At 40.8% G+C, this 17,365-nt stretch overlaps 3 protein-coding genes across 7 annotated transcripts in view; 1 reads left to right on the top strand and 2 right to left on the bottom strand.

Annotated features, from left to right (window-relative positions):
• Positions 1-1,039: 1,039 nt before the first annotated feature.
• On the top strand, positions 1,040-7,475 carry smad9 (SMAD family member 9). 4 transcript variants are annotated; one of them, XM_020708787.2, is made up of 9 exons: positions 1,043-1,448; positions 2,278-2,433; positions 3,288-3,817; positions 4,823-5,038; positions 5,106-5,363; positions 5,438-5,548; positions 5,643-5,864; positions 6,669-6,925; positions 7,006-7,475. In XM_020708787.2, exons 3-9 carry the CDS (start codon positions 3,622-3,624, stop codon positions 7,147-7,149), a joined length of 1,404 nt encoding a protein of 467 aa, XP_020564446.1. In that variant the 5' UTR covers positions 1,043-1,448; positions 2,278-2,433; positions 3,288-3,621; the 3' UTR covers positions 7,150-7,475. The 4 variants fall into 4 exon arrangements, with proteins under 4 accessions (XP_020564447.1, XP_020564446.1, XP_011481612.1 ...); XM_011483310.3 differs by having other exon boundaries at positions 2,252-2,433; XM_004076201.4 differs by lacking the exon at positions 2,278-2,433.
• Positions 7,472-10,928, bottom strand: rfxap (regulatory factor X associated protein). The gene is made up of 3 exons (XM_004076200.3): positions 10,220-10,928; positions 9,074-9,184; positions 7,472-8,243 (listed from the first exon to the last, which is right to left on the bottom strand). The coding sequence occupies exons 1-3, from the start codon at positions 10,649-10,651 to the stop codon at positions 8,139-8,141; spliced, it is 648 nt and encodes a 215-aa protein (XP_004076248.1). The 5' UTR covers positions 10,652-10,928; the 3' UTR covers positions 7,472-8,138.
• Positions 10,929-11,867: 939 nt separating this feature from the next.
• Positions 11,868-17,365, bottom strand: part of LOC101167140 (serine/threonine-protein kinase DCLK1) — a 50,252-nt gene continuing 44,754 nt past the window's right edge. The window contains exons 10-17 of one of the 2 annotated variants that reach the window (XM_020708784.2): positions 16,276-16,422; positions 15,859-15,992; positions 15,632-15,709; positions 15,114-15,210; positions 14,938-15,018; positions 14,740-14,853; positions 14,539-14,588; positions 11,868-13,741 (exon numbers count right to left, since the gene is read on the bottom strand). In XM_020708784.2, coding sequence (XP_020564443.1) covers positions 13,684-13,741; positions 14,539-14,588; positions 14,740-14,853; positions 14,938-15,018; positions 15,114-15,210; positions 15,632-15,709; positions 15,859-15,992; positions 16,276-16,422 — 759 coding nt within the window. In that variant the 3' untranslated portion in view covers positions 11,868-13,683. Of the gene's footprint in view, positions 13,742-14,538; positions 14,613-14,739; positions 14,854-14,937; positions 15,019-15,113; positions 15,211-15,631; positions 15,710-15,858; positions 15,993-16,275; positions 16,423-17,365 lie in introns of both variants that reach the window. The other variant, XM_011483309.3, reaches the window with a different exon arrangement.

Genomic DNA, 17,365 nt, shown 5'->3' with positions numbered 1-17,365 from the left:
AGAGGGCGGAGGGATCTGGCAAACAAGCGCTGAGGTTCCAGTCAGACTGACGCCTCCAAGGCTGCGCGGCGCTCCACTGTGGCTGCTGAAGGAGGGGAGCCGGAGCTCTTCAAACCTGCGTCAAAGGCGCCATGGACAGTCACACCGGAAGCGACGAAAACTCGACCTTCATAATAAAAAGCAAAATTCACAACTTCCGTTACAGTATGTAAACACTTTATTATACCAAAAATAATTTTTGGGGGTGTGTGGGTTTTCTCAGGGGACTCCGGCTTCCTCCCACCGTCCAAAAACATGCTTCATAGGTTAATTGGTCACTCCAAATTGTCCATAGGTGTGAACGTGAGTGTGCATGGGTGTGTGTGTGTGTGACCCTGCGACAGACTGGCGACCTGTCCAGGGTGTCCCCTACCTTTGCCCATAAGTGGCCGGGATAGGCTCCAGCAGCCCCGTGACCATGAAAGGGACAAACGGAAGAAAATGAATGAATTAATAATTTTTGCGAGAATCGATTTGAGCATTTTGTGACATACGTGTTCTTTAACACTGAAACTTGAGTCACAGTTTAAGATTTTTTTTAAATTAATAAACTTCCACTCCATTCTGTGTAACTGTTTTAATATTCATTCATTCAATCAATCAATCAATCAATCAATCAATCAATCAATCAATCAATCAATCAATCAAGACAAAACAAATCTTGGCACCACTGTCAGGACAGCTGTTTAACTAGATTATATTTCATAGTTACATTTTTTGTTTGTTAGTGTAATTATAATAGCTCAAACAACAACAGTAATAAAAACAACAGATAATGACAGTAAATATCACAGGAATACAATAAATACTATTTTATAATAATAACATGTATCATATTTTAATACAATTTGAACAAAACAGCAAATATTAAAATTAAAAACAAAAAAGAAAATATATATTCTCATGAAAAAAAAGACGTCTGAAGTCATGTGGGCCATAAATTAAATGAACAAAGAGTACGTCTAGTAAGACGGTTTTTTAAATTGATTTTGTTGAATTCATTCTTATAGATAAGGCAAAAATAATTTTAACAATTAGGGTTTTTATGGTTAGTAAATAAGCTGACTGTAGTGCACATTTTAAAAGTTGGTAAAACTAGTTTTTAAACATTTTTACGTAGTTGTCTATTGTTGTATAGTTGTCTAAGGTGTAGTGAGAATTATCACACAAAAAAGCAATCTTTTCTCATCATTAAAAACGTATCTACGTTGGCTCAAGAACGAAAGCCACATGCTTTTATTCTGAAAGGAAGGATTTCAAACAATTTCCCGTTGACGCTGTCTTTACACTCCCGCGTGGACAGACAGACACAACACACTCGAGGCAGACGCGCACTTCCACAACTCTGACTTGACGGGGAAGCTGCCACACTCACGACCTTCTTCTGTGCACTTGTTATCACAACAGAGGTGAGGAAACAAACCGTCTTCCTATTTGCAGAGGGAAATAGTTTATGTATCTTGTTATAAAGTAGTATTTTGAACTTTTTGTCATCTGAACTTTGATTTTATTTTGGGAATTTGCGCAAGATGTTCCTATCAGGTAGTGCTTATAAGTAAGTGGGGGAAATTGAAACGAAATATTGCAATTAAAAAAATTACCTTAGTATAGCAATGAACAGAAGTTGGCTTTAAAAAAACTGCAATTTTTAAAAGTCAGGGGGAAAAAAGTTAGTAAAATCAACAATTGATGGTGATCGCACATTTTTAAACCAAATGTGTGTTTACTTTATTTATTTATTTATTTTTTAGCAGAATCTGGATTTGACTGCGGGGGGAAATAACCGCATGGAGTGATAGTAAAAGGAAGCCTGGTGTTTACTTTTTTGGGAAGGGGTGCACTAGCGATAAAGCATTAGGTAATTAGTCTATCTGAGGCTGCAGACTCGCTGACGCCAGGGTTCCATAAAGCAGCAGCAGCGATGGACTGATCCTGCACTGAGCTGGGGCGCTTTTGCTGTCATTGTAAAAACTTCAGCTGTCTGTCTGCAGTGGACAGGCCAGTGGTGGCCGCATTGTGCCGGTGCTTTCATGAAGTCATGTTACCTGTCATCATTTTAGACTCACCTGAGACATTTCTGCAGCGCTTCAATGAAAAACGTGCTCAGACATGCAGTCAAAATTTGCATCTAAAAATCATGTGCAAATGCTCAAAACCAGATATTGTTTAACCACTGAAGATACAGAGATTCATTGGGGGTCTGCTGCTCCAGCACCCCTCCATTTGTGTCATTTCCAGGACGGCTGAAATGCAAAGACACAAGCAGAAGTCTCCCTCCCGGTTTCCCTCTCCCCCTCCTGTCCTGTGATGTGTTCTGGCCAGACAGAATGGCTCCTGGGCGTCAGTGGCATGATCACAGAAACAGAGGCCAGAAAGGACGTTCCCCCATCAGCGGTGAATCTAGAAATGAGTTTTGGCCACGTTGGTCTGCTTTTTTTCTGGAATTATTCTCTGGAGTGTTTTTTTTTTTTACTCCATACAGACCTTTGCCATTGTGTAGTTTGTGGAAGAGCAGTTTGAAGTGTTACCACACCGAGAAAGCCTCATGATTATGGAAATCCATGTTTTTGCACATTTTTTATAAAGCCACTTACAACAGGTTAAAGACCCACCACACACTTGGTGTTTTGAACATGTTCTTGTAGCATTTTCCTGATGATGGAGGACATATATGAAGAAAAATAAGCTTAAAATTGAATTTCTGAGTATTTCTTTTTTCAAATCATTATGTATCAGGAATAAACAAAGAAATGCAGTTGGGAAAAGAGTGTATTTGTTTGGTGGAAAATATGCATCCTCTTGTAGACGACTAGATTAATTCACGTCTTCGTTTTCCTCGTCTGAGCTGGGATCCGGATCAGAACTGAATGACTCCAGTATTGTTCATTATTTTTGTTGCACCAGTGATGTTAGCTTAGGGTTGTGAGTCGCTGTAAGATGGCGGGAGAGCATGTGAACAGATGGATGATGGGAAGTAGGGGCGGGGTGACTTCATTCCAACGGTCCCACCCACAACTCAGAGGTGAATTTCTAATGAACTGCCGCTCTGCAGAAACTATGTCAAACAACACAGTTTTTTTTTTGGCTAAAAATGACATAATTAAAATTGGGTACGCTTTGAAAATAGATAAAAAGGTTACCGGAGTTGGACTTGAAGCTCCTGCTGCACTCATCTTCTCTGTGGTACCTGACCGTCCTACACCTCCTCACTCCAGTACGTTGATGCAGTCTCTCCTGTCTCTCCTCAGATGATTGAAACTTGACCTGGGCTTCTGGCTCTGTGAGGAATAACCTTCCCAGCAGGAGGCTCAATCCAGAGCCGCCAGATCCCTTTTGTGCCGGCACAGAGACAGGATTGGGAGCTGGCTGGAGTCCAGCGTCTTCACTGAAAGCTGCTTGGAAAAAAAGCAGAGGAATACAAACAAAAACATCTGCCCTGACTCAGCACGTCAGCTCTTTTAATCTTGCCTCCATTTTTTGTTGTTGTTTTTTACGTTGTGGTCGATAAATTCCTGTCCTCGAGGGAACTCTAATCCAACTTGACCTATCAGTTCATCTCCCCGACTGTGCTTCGCCCTCAAAATGAACTCCTCCACGTCCTTTACGTCCCTGTTCTCCTTCACCAGCCCGGCAGTGAAACGGCTGCTTGGCTGGAAGCAAGGCGACGAGGAGGAGAAGTGGGCCGAAAAGGCTGTCGATTCTCTTGTTAAGAAACTCAAGAAGAAGAAAGGAGCGATGGAGGAGCTGGAGAGAGCCCTGAGCTGTCCCGGGCAGCCCAGTGAGTGTCACAGACCTGCAGCGATGACAGTCAATGTGCTGGAGACATTACAAAAACACACCAAAAAAAGGATTTGGATCAGGATGAATTATTCTCTATTCCCTAGCATTTTTATCTAAAAAAAATCATATATATTTTACTGGTTAGTTATGTCAAAACCAGCAGTAATCAAGAAAGTGCAATTGTGTTTTAGCGCAGTAAATATCTTTTTTACATTTTAGAGGGGGGGGGGAATCTTCAATGTTTTTGTTGGTTTAGTTAGTTTATTTTTATTTTTCCAAAAAACTTGTCATAAACAACAAATCAATATAAATATGGAAAAATGGACACCCCCAAAGCAGATGCTTATTATCAGGGGTCCAACATTTTAGCCAAGCATAAAAGAATGAAGAAGTTGCCTTACAGCTTTAGTTGTCAAATTGGTTTATAGTCTATTTTTAAACGGACTTCTACCTACAAAAGGTTGTGTTGAGCTGGTAACACGTCCATTAAAGGTTTGCTGCTCTGTTCCACAAAAACAGACCATATTTTCTTAATCGGATTTTGGACCAAAATGTACTCGTGCTCATTTCTCTTCTCATGTCTGCTCAGGTTCATCTGGTCTGTGAAACTTAATTTTAAACAGAAGCTTCACCTCCTGTAACAGAAACACAAAGATGCTTCAGTAATGATGATGTAACAATGATGAGTGACAATCAATTCCTCTTATTGCCTATAGCCAAAGCCTTTTATTCATACTACTAGATTTAATGGTATCATTACTTTGTTACTTTTGAAAAACTTTCCTTTTTGAAATTTTACATAGAAAAACTTATTTTTTATGTGATTGATTTTATTTGACAGTAGAATTGGATGAGGGAAAACCAAACTATCTCTTGTTGATTTTTTTAAGCACAGTTAAACATGGCAGCTTCCTAAAAATAACAAAAGGTCAAAGGTTATATTATATGAGTCCATTTTTTGTGGGTATCAGCATTTTAATAGCTACTGAATTTTGTCCTGCAGGTAAGTGCGTGACCATCCCTCGGTCGCTGGATGGCAGACTGCAGGTGTCCCACAGAAAGGGCCTGCCCCACGTCATCTACTGCCGGGTGTGGCGCTGGCCTGACCTGCAGTCCCATCATGAGCTGAAGCCTCTGGAGTGCTGCGAGTTCCCCTTTGGTTCTAAGCAGAAGGATATCTGTGTCAATCCATATCACTACCGGCGCGTGGAGACTCCAGGTACACACCTAGAAAGCTGTGAACGTCTGTGACTTTGTTGGGTAGTTATACTAACTTTCCTCCTCAGTGCTGCCTCCGGTTCTAGTTCCCCGTCACAGCGAGTTTAACCCCCAGCACAGCTTGCTGGCAAAGTTTAGGAATGCCTCCCTCCACAATGAGCCCCTGATGCCCCAGAATGCCACCTACCCGGACGCCTTCCCCCCACTGCCCGGCTCCTCCTTCTCCTCTTCTCCATCTTCGTCCCTCGCACAGTCCCCCACCTCTCAAATATTCCCCAGCTCCCCCAACAGTTCTGCAGAACCCAGTAGCCCCTATCACATCACAGGTAAAAGTTTCTCCACAGACCCTGCAGGACCGTCAGGCATTCCTGATGCACATATTTGTTCCCCATTTTTCCAGCGGAGACTCCCCCGCCTCCCTACAGCAGCATGGAGACAACCCCTCCAGAGGACGTGAAGCCCAGCAACTCCACAGAAACCGCTAAACTCACCTTCTCAGCTCCACACAGAGGTAGCCGACCTGCTCATGTATCCTTACCAGTAAACACAACACGTTCCCCGTGATCTGTGTATTTGATCCACCTTCATGTCAACCCTCCCTTCAGATTTGAGGCCTGTTTGTTACGAAGAGCCCAAGTACTGGTGTTCTGTAGCTTACTATGAGCTCAACAACAGGGTGGGGGAGACTTTCCACGCTTCCTCCCACAGCATCTTGGTGGACGGCTTCACTGACCCCTGCAACAACAAGAACCGCTTCTGCCTGGGCCTCCTTTCCAACGTCAACCGCAACTCCACCATCGAGCACACGCGCAGGCACATAGGCAAAGGTAGAGCGGGCGGTTAAGGAGCAGTTCGTTAATTTCACATTTATTCACACTGATCCAGCTATAAGAAAGGTCATAAAAGGTCAATAAACAAAGCAGCAAATTCAAACTAAATGAATATTTCATTTAAGTCAAATAATAAAGCTGATTAAATCTTTAAAAATGCAAGTTTTACGGAGCAATTTTATTTGAATTGGATGAGTTTTACAAATTTACTGACGAATTTAATTAATTAATTTGTCCACCTTGGGACCAAAATGCAGCCACACCTTCTACCTGCTTCTCGTTTCGGCTGCAGCTTTTATTTTAAGCATCTACTAGAACAAACTCAATCATTTTACAGTTGGCTAGCCACCAGTCCTTTGGTTTTCTTCATCCAAGCTTCCTAATATAAAACATTAATTAAAAATGATTGAAAAGAGACTCAAAAAATGCTTTTACTCTTGTTTAATTTCCCCTATAAACTATGACTGGATTACATATAAAAAAACAGAAACGTTGAAGAAAAGAGGATTAACGCTATATGTAGGGTTCTGAATAGAACATGGCCCTCTTGGTACCTAACTTTTAAGGATTTCCTTTTTCTTTTTAAAACTCAGTTGTCACAAATTGATTTTTAGTTTTTTAAAGTCCTTTTCTTCTTTCTTCTTAAATGTGTACAGACTAGTATTAAAATCAGATTATTAGATCAACAATTTAAAGGAGTCTCTGTTTCGAATGTAGTTCATTTACATTTATATTTGACATTCAGTGCACTTGCTAAACTTTTATTTTTTTTAAATAATTGTCTTCCTTTTTCCCTCCCAGGGTTACACCTGTACTACGTGGGCGGGGAGGTGTACGCAGAGTGTCTGAGCGACAGCAGCATCTTTGTCCAAAGCCGCAACTGCAATTTCCAGCATGGCTTCCACCCCACCACAGTGTGCAAGATCCCCAGCGGATGCAGCCTCAAGATCTTCAACAACCAGCTGTTCGCCCAGCTCCTCGCCCAGTCGGTCAACCACGGCTTCGAGGTGGTGTACGAACTCACCAAGATGTGCACCATCCGCATGAGCTTCGTCAAGGTACCACATCCTAACAAACGTCAGGCCGGCTGTGCCCGTCATTCTCTGGCTGATTGCTGGCTCTTGTGTCCGCTCCTTAGGGATGGGGGGCTGAATACCACCGTCAGGATGTGACCAGCACCCCCTGCTGGATTGAAGTGCACCTGCATGGGCCGTTGCAATGGCTGGATAAGGTTCTCACCCAGATGGGTTCTCCTCACAACCCCATCTCCTCAGTCTCATAACAAGTGTGTTCTAGTTGCTGTCACACGGGTCGACGGCCACGGTTTGCTCGCCGTGTCAAGGGACAAAAGTGAAACAGACAGGTGTAATTGGGCTGAAAAGGAAGGAACATTTGTTAACTGGGACTCAGGAAATACTTGAGTTCAGAATAAAATGGGATGTATTTATTGGTACTTCAATGCTGTACATTGCTGTAGTGATATTTGCTGTCTTGGCCAACGTTTGCTGTTGCTTGTTACTTTTTCCATTAAGTTTTTGTTTCTTCCCGTGATTTCTAAAGCTTTGGCTGTCTCCCATACAATAAAAAAAACACAAATTCTGAGGATTATTTCCATGTTTTTTTATGTTTAATCATCAATATTCAGTAGGGGGTACAAACTACAAACAGACCCTGACTGGAGAGAAACTTCTCCCATCTTACCACACTTTACTAACAGATGGCACATTAACGTCATTTGTTGCCTTTTTGTGCTACAGTTAGATTTGAACCGAAAGTTAAATAAAAACATGAACTTTGAAAGACAACTGATTGTCACATTAACATCTAGGGAGGTTTAAAATACTGAATATTAATATAAAAAACAATAACATAGAAGGTATTTCCACATATTTAAACCATTGTGATCCACAGCCTTCATTGCTACTGGCTTTTAAAGGATTTAAATGGATCGATGAACAGTTTTAGCAAAGAAAAACTGGCTGCACATAAAAAATGAACTTCATTAAAAGCTGAAGACTCTGCTACTTAAAGATGTCCACACTTCTTCTGAGCGAGTTCTTTATGTATGCCCCATCAGGCATCAATATACTTTATTATAATTTAATATATTAATTTATTTGACATGTCTCAACATGCTCCAAATTTGTCCATTTGTCCCTGCAGTTTTTTTTTAATCCCAATCTAGACAAAGTCATGCTTCAATGGAAGGAGTGTCCTTCCTCTCATCGTCTGAGGATTTGACAAATACTGTTGCATATTGATCAGTTGTGGTCAACAGCCCTGGAACTGCTGCTGTGCTTGGCTGCGGCTCTGTGAGACCAGGAGCTGCTGCTGCTGCTGCAGGAAGCTGATCACCTCTGGACTTCTGAGCAGAGACTGAAGGACACAGACATTTCAACTCGATTTCAAACGCTAAATGTAAACAAGTCTGGAATAAATGCAATGCAGTAAGTTTCAGATTGAGATCAAACAACTTAAGATAATACACAAAAGTGAAGTATAAATAAGTTTCAGTCCATCACCGCCATAAATAATATTGTCAACATAGAGTTCTAATATTTTTACTGACATAATAGTGAGGTGTATTTAAATAAAATAATAAAACCTTTTATTCCTTTTAAGAACACAAGAAACTCTGAATTTAAACTTTACCCAAAATGTGTCAGAACTGAAAAAAAGATCTGGGTCACAATTAAAAATGTCAATTTTAAAATTAGTTTTCAGATTTAAACAGCCCAAGAAATGCTGGATTCATAGCACGTTTATCTACTAGAATTATCTTAATTTAAAAGTTGATCCATGCAGCACTTTTTACCAGAAAAAAGATCAAAAACTCCATCAGAAATTATGATAAAAAAACTGATTTAAAAGAAAAATAAACTAAACAAAATTACAACATTTTTCCAAACTTAAAAACCACAAATTTATCATAAATATTACTGTAATTTAGACAAAAGGAAATAAAAAGTGTCACTATTTGTATTTTCAAATGTTTTAAAGTTGAGTTGAATTTTTGGAAATCAAATGGTAGCTGCACACTCACAAAATCTAGAATCAAACACTAGACTGAGGCTTTTTACTTGAACACAGGAAATGAACTGAGCTTTTAGACACTAGATCTATTATTTAGTAACGCGTTTGTGTTTTACTGCTTAACCTGTAATGATGCACCAACTCCATCCGTCTCTGATGCTGCTCAGACTCACCAGTCTTTTCTGATTCAAGACCTGCTCTATCAGTGAAGGTCTGGCTGGTCGGTCCCCCATGGCACTCAAGCGTTGTTTGTTCACCGACACGGGCCGCTCTTCAGAGTTCTCCTGGTCACAAACCAAAAGAGGCCCAGTGAGGTCTGAGAACACTGTAGGCGGATGTTACTTATATGACTTTTTTAAAAAACATATTAATAACATTGGGTTGATTGTGAAAGACTGCAGGACAACACAATTGCCTTTGTGAATTGACAATGATAAACACCAAACAGATGTTAAAATGCCTTCAAATCAGATTTCATCATTGTACCTGGAGGTCCACAATAACTATGAAAAGTACTATAGTATTTGTTTTCTTTTTTACCAACCATCACCATGACAGGCTGCCAGTTAGTATAGTTTTATTGTTTGTTTACTTGTTTTTATGTTTTGTTATTTCCTATTATTAACCTGTTTTTGACAGGCATCTTTTTTTTTTCATTGAAATTAGTGCGGTGGCGTGCTTGCTACTCCTTTTTGGACTATTTTCCACCACTTTCTGAGTCTGAAGCAGTCGGAGTGTGCATTGTTTACACGTCACGTCGCTTGGCAACAACAGAAAGCGAGCGGAGATGGTAGAGAAGACCGTGGACCACCAGAGTTTGCAGGACTCTGAAAGAATTTTTTGTTTTTTGTTTGGGGGTTCATTGTTGCATCTGTCCTCTTCTAAAGAGTGACCTTCTTGAGTGGGGTGGGGTGGGAGGGGAGGGTACTGGCAGGAACAGGAAAAGAAAATAAACAAACTGATCCGGCTCCTTTCTGGGATGTCCCTGAGAGTCTGTGACTGTGGGGGGGTCAGAGGAGGGTGTAACAGAAACTGGAATCCATCATGGACAGACTATGACTACAAGGCCTTATTAGACTCCAAATAGCCTCATAGTCAACAGACACATCATTGTGTCATCTGTTTCTTGTTATCAGTTTGTTTTTTGAGCTATGGTGGTAACAGAGCAATTTCTCCATCGTGGGAGCAATAAGAGTTCTTTCTATATAGCATTTGTATGTAATGTAAATAACTTTAGTTGTAGTGTGTATGAAAGAATTGCTGCACATTGATCAAATCGAGTTGTCAAAATACTTTATACATAAATTGGTTCGTCTTACATCTAGTTTCCCGCTGGACATGGCCTGATCACTCTTCTTTTTCTTGTACTTGTCTTTGTACATCTTGTTGCGGTGTTTTTTGCACATCCACGGTTTCCTCTGCTTTGCCACCTGCGTCGTGGTCTCTTTGCATCCCTCATAAATGCACTGCTTGGGGGCGTTGTCCCCCTCCGAGGTCTCCTCGTCGTTCAGCTCCTCCGGGCTGGCTGCGCTGTCTCTGGGGTCCGACGTGTCCAGAACGTCGCTCTCTTCGTCCGGATCGTCCGCGTCGCACGACGAGGCATTGTTGTCCGGCTCGTGCAGTGTTATCACGTTCCTGCTGTCGACAGCTCCGCTTTTGCTCACATAGTACCTCTGCCCGTCCTTAGTAAGCAGCAGAGTCGAGTCTTTATCTTTACTCGCGGCTGGAAGCGTGTTGTCTTCTTCGCTCATGACTGGAGAGCAAAACTGCAGCGGCGCTCCAGTCAGCTAGCAAGCTAACTGCTCCTTAGCGTAACCTTAACGAGCTAAGCAACTCTCTACTTAAACCCCACAAGACAACGTTTTGTATCAAACATTTCACTTATTTATAGAAAAATATGTATTTTTCTATTTTTTCTACATTGTGACCCAACCACTGAAATTCATAAATTCTAATCGGTCACAGTTACAAATATGTTTGTTAAGGGATCGCAGCGGCGCCTGTCTTCTTCTACGCACCAGTTGAACAATACTGTGGGTATAGTGACACCTAGGGGTCAAAATATTATTTACACACAATAAAAAAAATAACTCCGATGAAAATGGTGTTTTTAACATGTTCTTGTGGCATTTTCTCATGACGGAGGACATGTGTACACAAAATTAAGATTTTGATGTTAATTCTTAGATCAAAATTACTGTCGAAAATTTCGTGTCTGAGTATTTCTTTAGTCTTATCATTATGTCCAGACGCAAAAATTCCATTGGAAAAAACTAGGTGTGACACAGAAGCTTCTATGACAAGCCACAAACTCCCTTCTGTGCTGTATTCGGATCCGTCTGCTTGTAGACAACTAAATGGTAAACTATGTTTACTTGTATAGCACTTTACTACCTTCTGGCCCAAGGCTTTTTGCAGTCACAGTCCCTTCACCCCTGTACACACACATTCACACACTGATTCTGCTGAAGTGTCCTAACTAAGGACACTTCAACAGGCTGGCCAGGCTCTGAACCTGTGATCTTCCGATCAGGGGTCAAATCCATACCTCTGATCCACTTGCAGACAAATTGACACATGTACGTCTTTGTTTTCCTCGTCTGAGGTGACATCTGGTTCATCTGGATAACTGCAATATTGCTCGTTATTTTTGTTGCACCAGTAAGGTTCAGTTGGGGTTGTAAGGGTCTGTATTACCAATGGGTAATGAAGGGGGGCGGGCTTACTCTGCACTAACAGAACCACACTCAACTTATAGGCGAATTTCTAATAAACTACTGCTGCTCTGCAGAAATTATGTCTTAGAAAACAACAAATTTTGTCTAAAAATAGCATAATCATAATTTAAAGACCACTGGGAACGCTTTTAAAAAAGATCAAAAGATGAATGGAGTGGGACTTTAATTCTACCAAAACATAACCTATAGAAAGCAAAGGTATTTTTTTTTTTAAAAAGAGCAGAAAATGTTGTTTTTCACCATGTATTTATTATTTCTATTGTTATTGACAGGGCATTTAAACAGAGGTACAGGTATTGGCATTTGGAACAAACTGTGATGTGGTGGTGCAGCTGTGAGAGCACTTTGGTAAACCACTTGTGCTAGAGAGTCTGGACTTCAACAGCACAACAAATTCCATCTGATCTGCAGCCTGTCATCATGTGACCTGAAGCAGAGGAAAGTGAGACGACTTCTGCTAGATCCCAAACAAGAAAAAGAAAAAAAAAACTATATCTGCTCTTCATCTTTCTAGTTAAACATCCTGTTAACTGGCAGAAATTCCATTGTTCTCTCATTGTTTCCACACTATTTTACAGCTGTCACAGACAAACAACTAGTAAAGAAATATACTGTTTTAAGAACTATCAAAAAAATAAAACTGTTATTTACATAACATATTAAGAATTCTTCATCACTAAACTCTTTGTCTCATAAGAATAGGCTACTGTATGTCTGTCATGCTTTCATCTGAAGAATGAAGCTATGAATGAGGTTGTACAGAGCAGAAATAAACCCTCCCACTACCTTTCAACTCTTACGAACAAGTGCTGCTGGTTTTCAGACATTCAAACCCTCTTCATCTTGTTTGTTTGTATAAAAATGTCCCCCATATTCCTTGACAGTCGTCGTAACCTTTCTACACTGGAACATGTCTATGATTTACACCTGTAGATTTGGTAAAAATGAGGAAAAGTGAGTCTTGAGCAGAGTGGTTGTGAGAACATGTGCGTTGAGGAAAACATGTCAAGTCTGCTACAAGCACCCAGATGCTGCTGGGGTTTCGTGTAACAAGCCGTCAGAGTTACAGATAACAAAGCTTTAAGTGGAAATAAAATGCACCATTATTGTCTGAATAGCAGTCTGTAAACTGAAAGCTGTAATCCTGCCATTCAGTGTTCCAGAAAGGCAACGTCAGCAAAATGTGAACAAGAGTCAAAATCGTTCTATTCCTCTTCCTTTAGCTCTGATTTTGCAATAATACTTCATTCATAAAGTCTACCACAACCTTTGTTCTATTTCTAGACACTTCTTTGTTTTTACTTTCCATCATACGCTCAACACAACAACACATTTTCTATTAAAAAGGGAGATTCATATTTAAAAAAATGCAGTGAAGAAAGTATGAATAAATAAGGTTCAATAAAACATGAACATTGGTCCATATTCTCGTATTGCCTCGAAGAGCCATTCAGTCTGGACGACGTTTCCATGTTTAGCCCGAATCATCACTTAAAGGTCAACAGTGTTGTTGACCTTTCTTGCTCCTTGAGCTGTGCAACATGTGCTCAGATGAGAGAATATTTGAAAAAAATAAAGTCGTCCACCTCACTTCACACTTATTACCCTCTTCGTATTGTTTATTTTAGATATTTTCTCCATTTCATCAATCTCCCGTCGGGGTTTAGGGAAATAGTTTTAGGCGGTATTTGCTATTTAAATTCACAGATTTCTTTTTTTTTTTTCTCTGCCACAGTTTTTATGTGTTCTTCTCCAACATTGGAGGCAAAGACAGCTCCTGGATGATGAATCTTTCTTCTCCTTCTCCCCGCCACATCCTCCTTAAAAAGGTGAGTTGGGGGAGTAGATGGTGCTGACTGAGCTGATGGAGATGTCATCTGAGTCCGATTGGGAGCTGTGGTCTGGAGAGGGATTGGAGCAGGGGTCAGGGGTCAGTGAGAGGAGGGGGGCTGGAAGGCCAGAGAGACAGTTGGGAGGCTCCGCACGTTGAGCTTTTGTTGTCTTTTCTGTATTCACAGTCTGAATCGTTTGCGGAGGTCGCCGTTTTACATCCTGGTGGCGTCCTCGTCTGAGAACCGGCCTCTCCTTATCAAAAGGGGTGGCCTGGCGGAAACAAAGGAAAACAGTCTGATTAGAGGTCAAATAAATTAAAAAAAGGAGACTGAAAACCAGTGGACTGTCAAAAGAGGAATTAAAAATATTTCTTCAATTTTTTTTTTGCCATTTAAAACAGATTTTCGGTTATCAAAACTCTCAAATGTGCTTTATAGGACACAATTGTCAGCAAATGTAGGAATAAGTGTGTGAACTAATTCATGCATCAAGTTCTTTATTGTTTATTCTTATTCCTCCTTTCACTCGTGCCACTGCTGACTAGAGTCCTCCAAATGAAGGAACAACGTGCACATCAGAAGTGGGGCAGGGCAAGGTGAACAGCAAGACCGGTCACAGGAAGCAGCCAACCGGGATGCATCACAAGAAGCAAGAACAAGATAAAAATAAAAAAATAAAACTATGAATTGAAACAAACAAGCAAGTTAGGCGAACATTTTTTCTGAAAGAATAGCACTTCAAAATACAGATCATGCAAATATCTGATTTCGTCCCCAAAATCTTTTTGCTTATTGCGTGCATGAAGATGCAGTTTTGCAGGATTTCAAGTGATACAACAATTTAGCGACCAGACAGCAAAATGCAGGAAATGACAGGTGAGCGATCTGTGCATAAAGCGAGGGTGAGTTGTAGGAGTTAAAAACAAAAAAGCTGTACATATAAAATTGCATTGTTCAGACACAAACAGTCAACAAAGCAGCACTTAGGAGAGGGGATTGGAAAGGTAAAGGGCACTTTTGTGACTTCAGGCATTGATGCAATCCTGTCTCCATGGAAACCTGCCGTACCTTATCCAATACATGGCCGGGTGCTGGTAGAAATCCAACGACCCAGATCTCTGCATAGAAAAGCTGTCATCCAACTGAACAAAAAGAGAAACCAGCACAATCAATCCATCTGGATTCTAGCGTAAACCACTTTTCTTTTCTGTAATGACTCCATCTTCTGAGCCGGCTTTACGAGAAGTGTCTTTTTTCATGATAACTTACAGAAATGACTGACACGTCTGCAGTGGTGTCGTTGACCTTCGGATTAGTGTTGAAGTGCTTCTTAATCTTCCCTGCTACTGACAGCTGGTGCTCGTTCTCGCATAGACCTTCATTCTGTGTCGAGCAAAACAGAAGAAAATGTTTCATGGGAAATAAAGCAGTAGCAGGAAGAAGCTGCTCTGCCAGCGAAACACCTACAGTGACCCAAGGGTGCTCCAGCACCTGAAGGGCAGTGTATCTCTGATCCACCTCCACCTCCAGCATGGATCGGATCAGCTCCTGCAAATTGCAAACCACGGCACCAATTTACTCTCTCTGTTAGGTGATTGAAAGTTTGTCCACAAAACAGGAAACTGCATGCAGAAGATCTGCACCTTGGCGGTCTCTGAAACGTTATCCCAGTACGGAAAAGGAAATTCTAGTTGGCCCATCAGAATCTGATCAAAAAGTGCTTCTTGATCATCGCTGCACCTGCAAACATTTCCACATGAAAGAGGATATGAGAAAACAGCACAAGCATATCAAGCAGAGGCAAAGGGCTATTCTATTACCAACCAGCAGGGGGGCTCAAGTGTAAACTATAAATTCTAACTTTAAGTGAGCAGAATCTTCAGATCCTGGAGCAGAAACTATAATTAGCAAACTACTGTAACAGCTAAAAAAAACAAAATAATCTTTTTAGGGCCGAGTGTTTCCTGTGACCCTTCCAGACTAATAGGCTGGAGGCATTTAAATATTTGTAGATGAAATGCTGTGGCAATAGAAAACAAATTTCTGTTGAAATGTGACAAATATGAATATAAATTCAGCAATTTGTTACTTTAAAAATAACACAATTGATTTTTTTAGGCAAATAATTCTGTTAGCCCAGTAGATTTTGTTTTAAGCTTACCCTCGAAATGGTGGGAAACCACATAGTAAGATGTATGTGATGACTCCAGCTGCCCAGATGTCCACTTTAAGGCCATACCTGTGTAGTTAAAGTAAATTAGTTCAGGATACAGGTGTTGAAAGATGAGTCACTTGCTGACAAGATAGGCTACCAATGATTTGTCTGCAATCAAGAATCTTCTATTAAAGTGCGACACCTTCAGCAGTGATTTGTCTGCATCATCTTACCCAGTTTCTGAAATAATTTCAGGTGCTACATATGTTGGGGTCCCACAGACGGTGTAGAGGGGTCCATCAACCACAGTCGCCAAACCAAAGTCTCCCAGTTTCAAGCTTTTGCTGCCGTCGGCATGCTCATACACCTTAAGACAAAAGGGTTCCAGTGTCACATCGAAATCAAAACATAATGGTTATTTTTGGCTAATTCTTCTCAGTTGTTGAAGTATAGGACAATCTGGGTTTTATCAGAAGAGAGAAGTCAAAGTGTGCAGGAAGTGTGAAGGCAGCAGGAATGAGTCATCCCTCTGCGAGAGTTCAGAGTGAGTAATATTACTTCATCGTTCATTCAGAAAGCCAACAGGAAACAAGAGCAGGGAGCGGTGCACTGCGGCAAGATATATAAGAATGTATAGTGATTGAACTCACCAGCAGGTTCTCTGGTTTGATGTCTCTGTGCACAATATTCAGGCTGTGGAGATATTTGATGGCATTGGCCAGATTGTGGAGCATGCCGCTTGCATCCCTCTCTGTGTATCTGTTGGCAGAGGTGATGGCATCGAACAGATCTCCCCCCTGTGTATAAAACATAATGAATATGACGGATGTCATGCTGGAAAAAAATAATGCATCATCTGTTCTCAGACTAAAACAAAAGCAGACCGTTTTTCACAGCTTCAGGTTTCAGTTTAGTTTTGTTGATGAGCTTTTGGTGAGGAAGTTCATATAGCAGCATTATTTTTTGTCTTTTTAGCAGCTGGAGGAATAATCTGCATCCTTGGTTGAAACATCTCCTCCCCCTTGTCTTCATCATTTTTATTTCTTTCAAATTTTGCCCTCGTCTTCTTCTCTCCCATCTTTATGTCTCCAGCCCTGAATGGACTAACTGGAACAGAGGCTTAAAATAGGCCTGGATGTCTCTCCCTTCCAACTCTGACTCAGATGGACTGTCACAGCTCGACCTGGACAGTGACTGTTGTTTAATTATAAGGACTGTCAAATTCCACAATTGAGCCTCCGCTGTACTATCTTCTTTTTTTTTCCTACCTCTTGTGTGGATACGCAGGCATTTAATTCTAAGCGTGAGTTTTTAACATCTCATTTGAAAGGAAGGACATTAATAAACTGCTGGTAAATGAAGTGTGACTTCAAACTGACAGCCCTGTAAGTGTTAATTAAGGATTTGTTGTTGTTGTCGTTGTAATGCCTTATGCTATTAAACTATAGATTTATTGAGGGAAATGTTTGACGGGTGCAAGACAGCTTCATTGTGAGGTGAAGTTAATCAGATTTAATTCCCGATGATGCTCACAACACGATTGTGAACACGTTTTGTGTCACACAAGGAGGATTTCTAATGACCTTTAAAAAGAGCAATTGAGACTCATCGGGCGCAAAAAGGCAACACAACGATGACGTGATGGGTCAGGAAACAGGAAACGAATCAGTTGTTCCTTTTAAAAGAACCTTTTTTCACTTACCGTGTATGACTCAAGATTTTATTTTTAAAAAATTCACT

This window comes from Oryzias latipes, chromosome 14 (genome assembly GCF_002234675.1).
Source record: "Oryzias latipes chromosome 14, ASM223467v1".
NCBI lineage: Eukaryota > Metazoa > Chordata > Actinopteri > Beloniformes > Adrianichthyidae > Oryzias > Oryzias latipes.
Note: the sequence above shows the minus strand (reverse complement) of the source record. Positions and strands in the feature narration are given on the sequence as shown.

Bases quoted from the DNA above. Each gene is read 5' to 3' on its own strand.
- smad9 (XM_004076201.4), top strand. From the start codon at position 3,622: ATGAACTCCTCCACGTCCTTTACGTCCCTGTTCTCCTTCACCAGCCCG. The intron at 3,818-4,822 runs GTGAGTGTCACA...TTTGTCCTGCAG, and splicing joins GAGCTGTCCCGGGCAGCCCA to GTAAGTGCGTGACCATCCCT. The intron at 6,926-7,005 runs GTACCACATCCT...TCCGCTCCTTAG, and splicing joins TCCGCATGAGCTTCGTCAAG to GGATGGGGGGCTGAATACCA.
- rfxap (XM_004076200.3), bottom strand. From the start codon at position 10,651: ATGAGCGAAGAAGACAACACGCTTCCAGCCGCGAGTAAAGATAAAGAC. The intron at 9,185-10,219 runs GTAAGACGAACC...GTTTGTGACCAG, and splicing joins TGTCCAGCGGGAAACTAGAT to GAGAACTCTGAAGAGCGGCC. The intron at 8,244-9,073 runs GTGAGTCTGAGC...TGTGTCCTTCAG, and splicing joins TCTTGAATCAGAAAAGACTG to TCTCTGCTCAGAAGTCCAGA.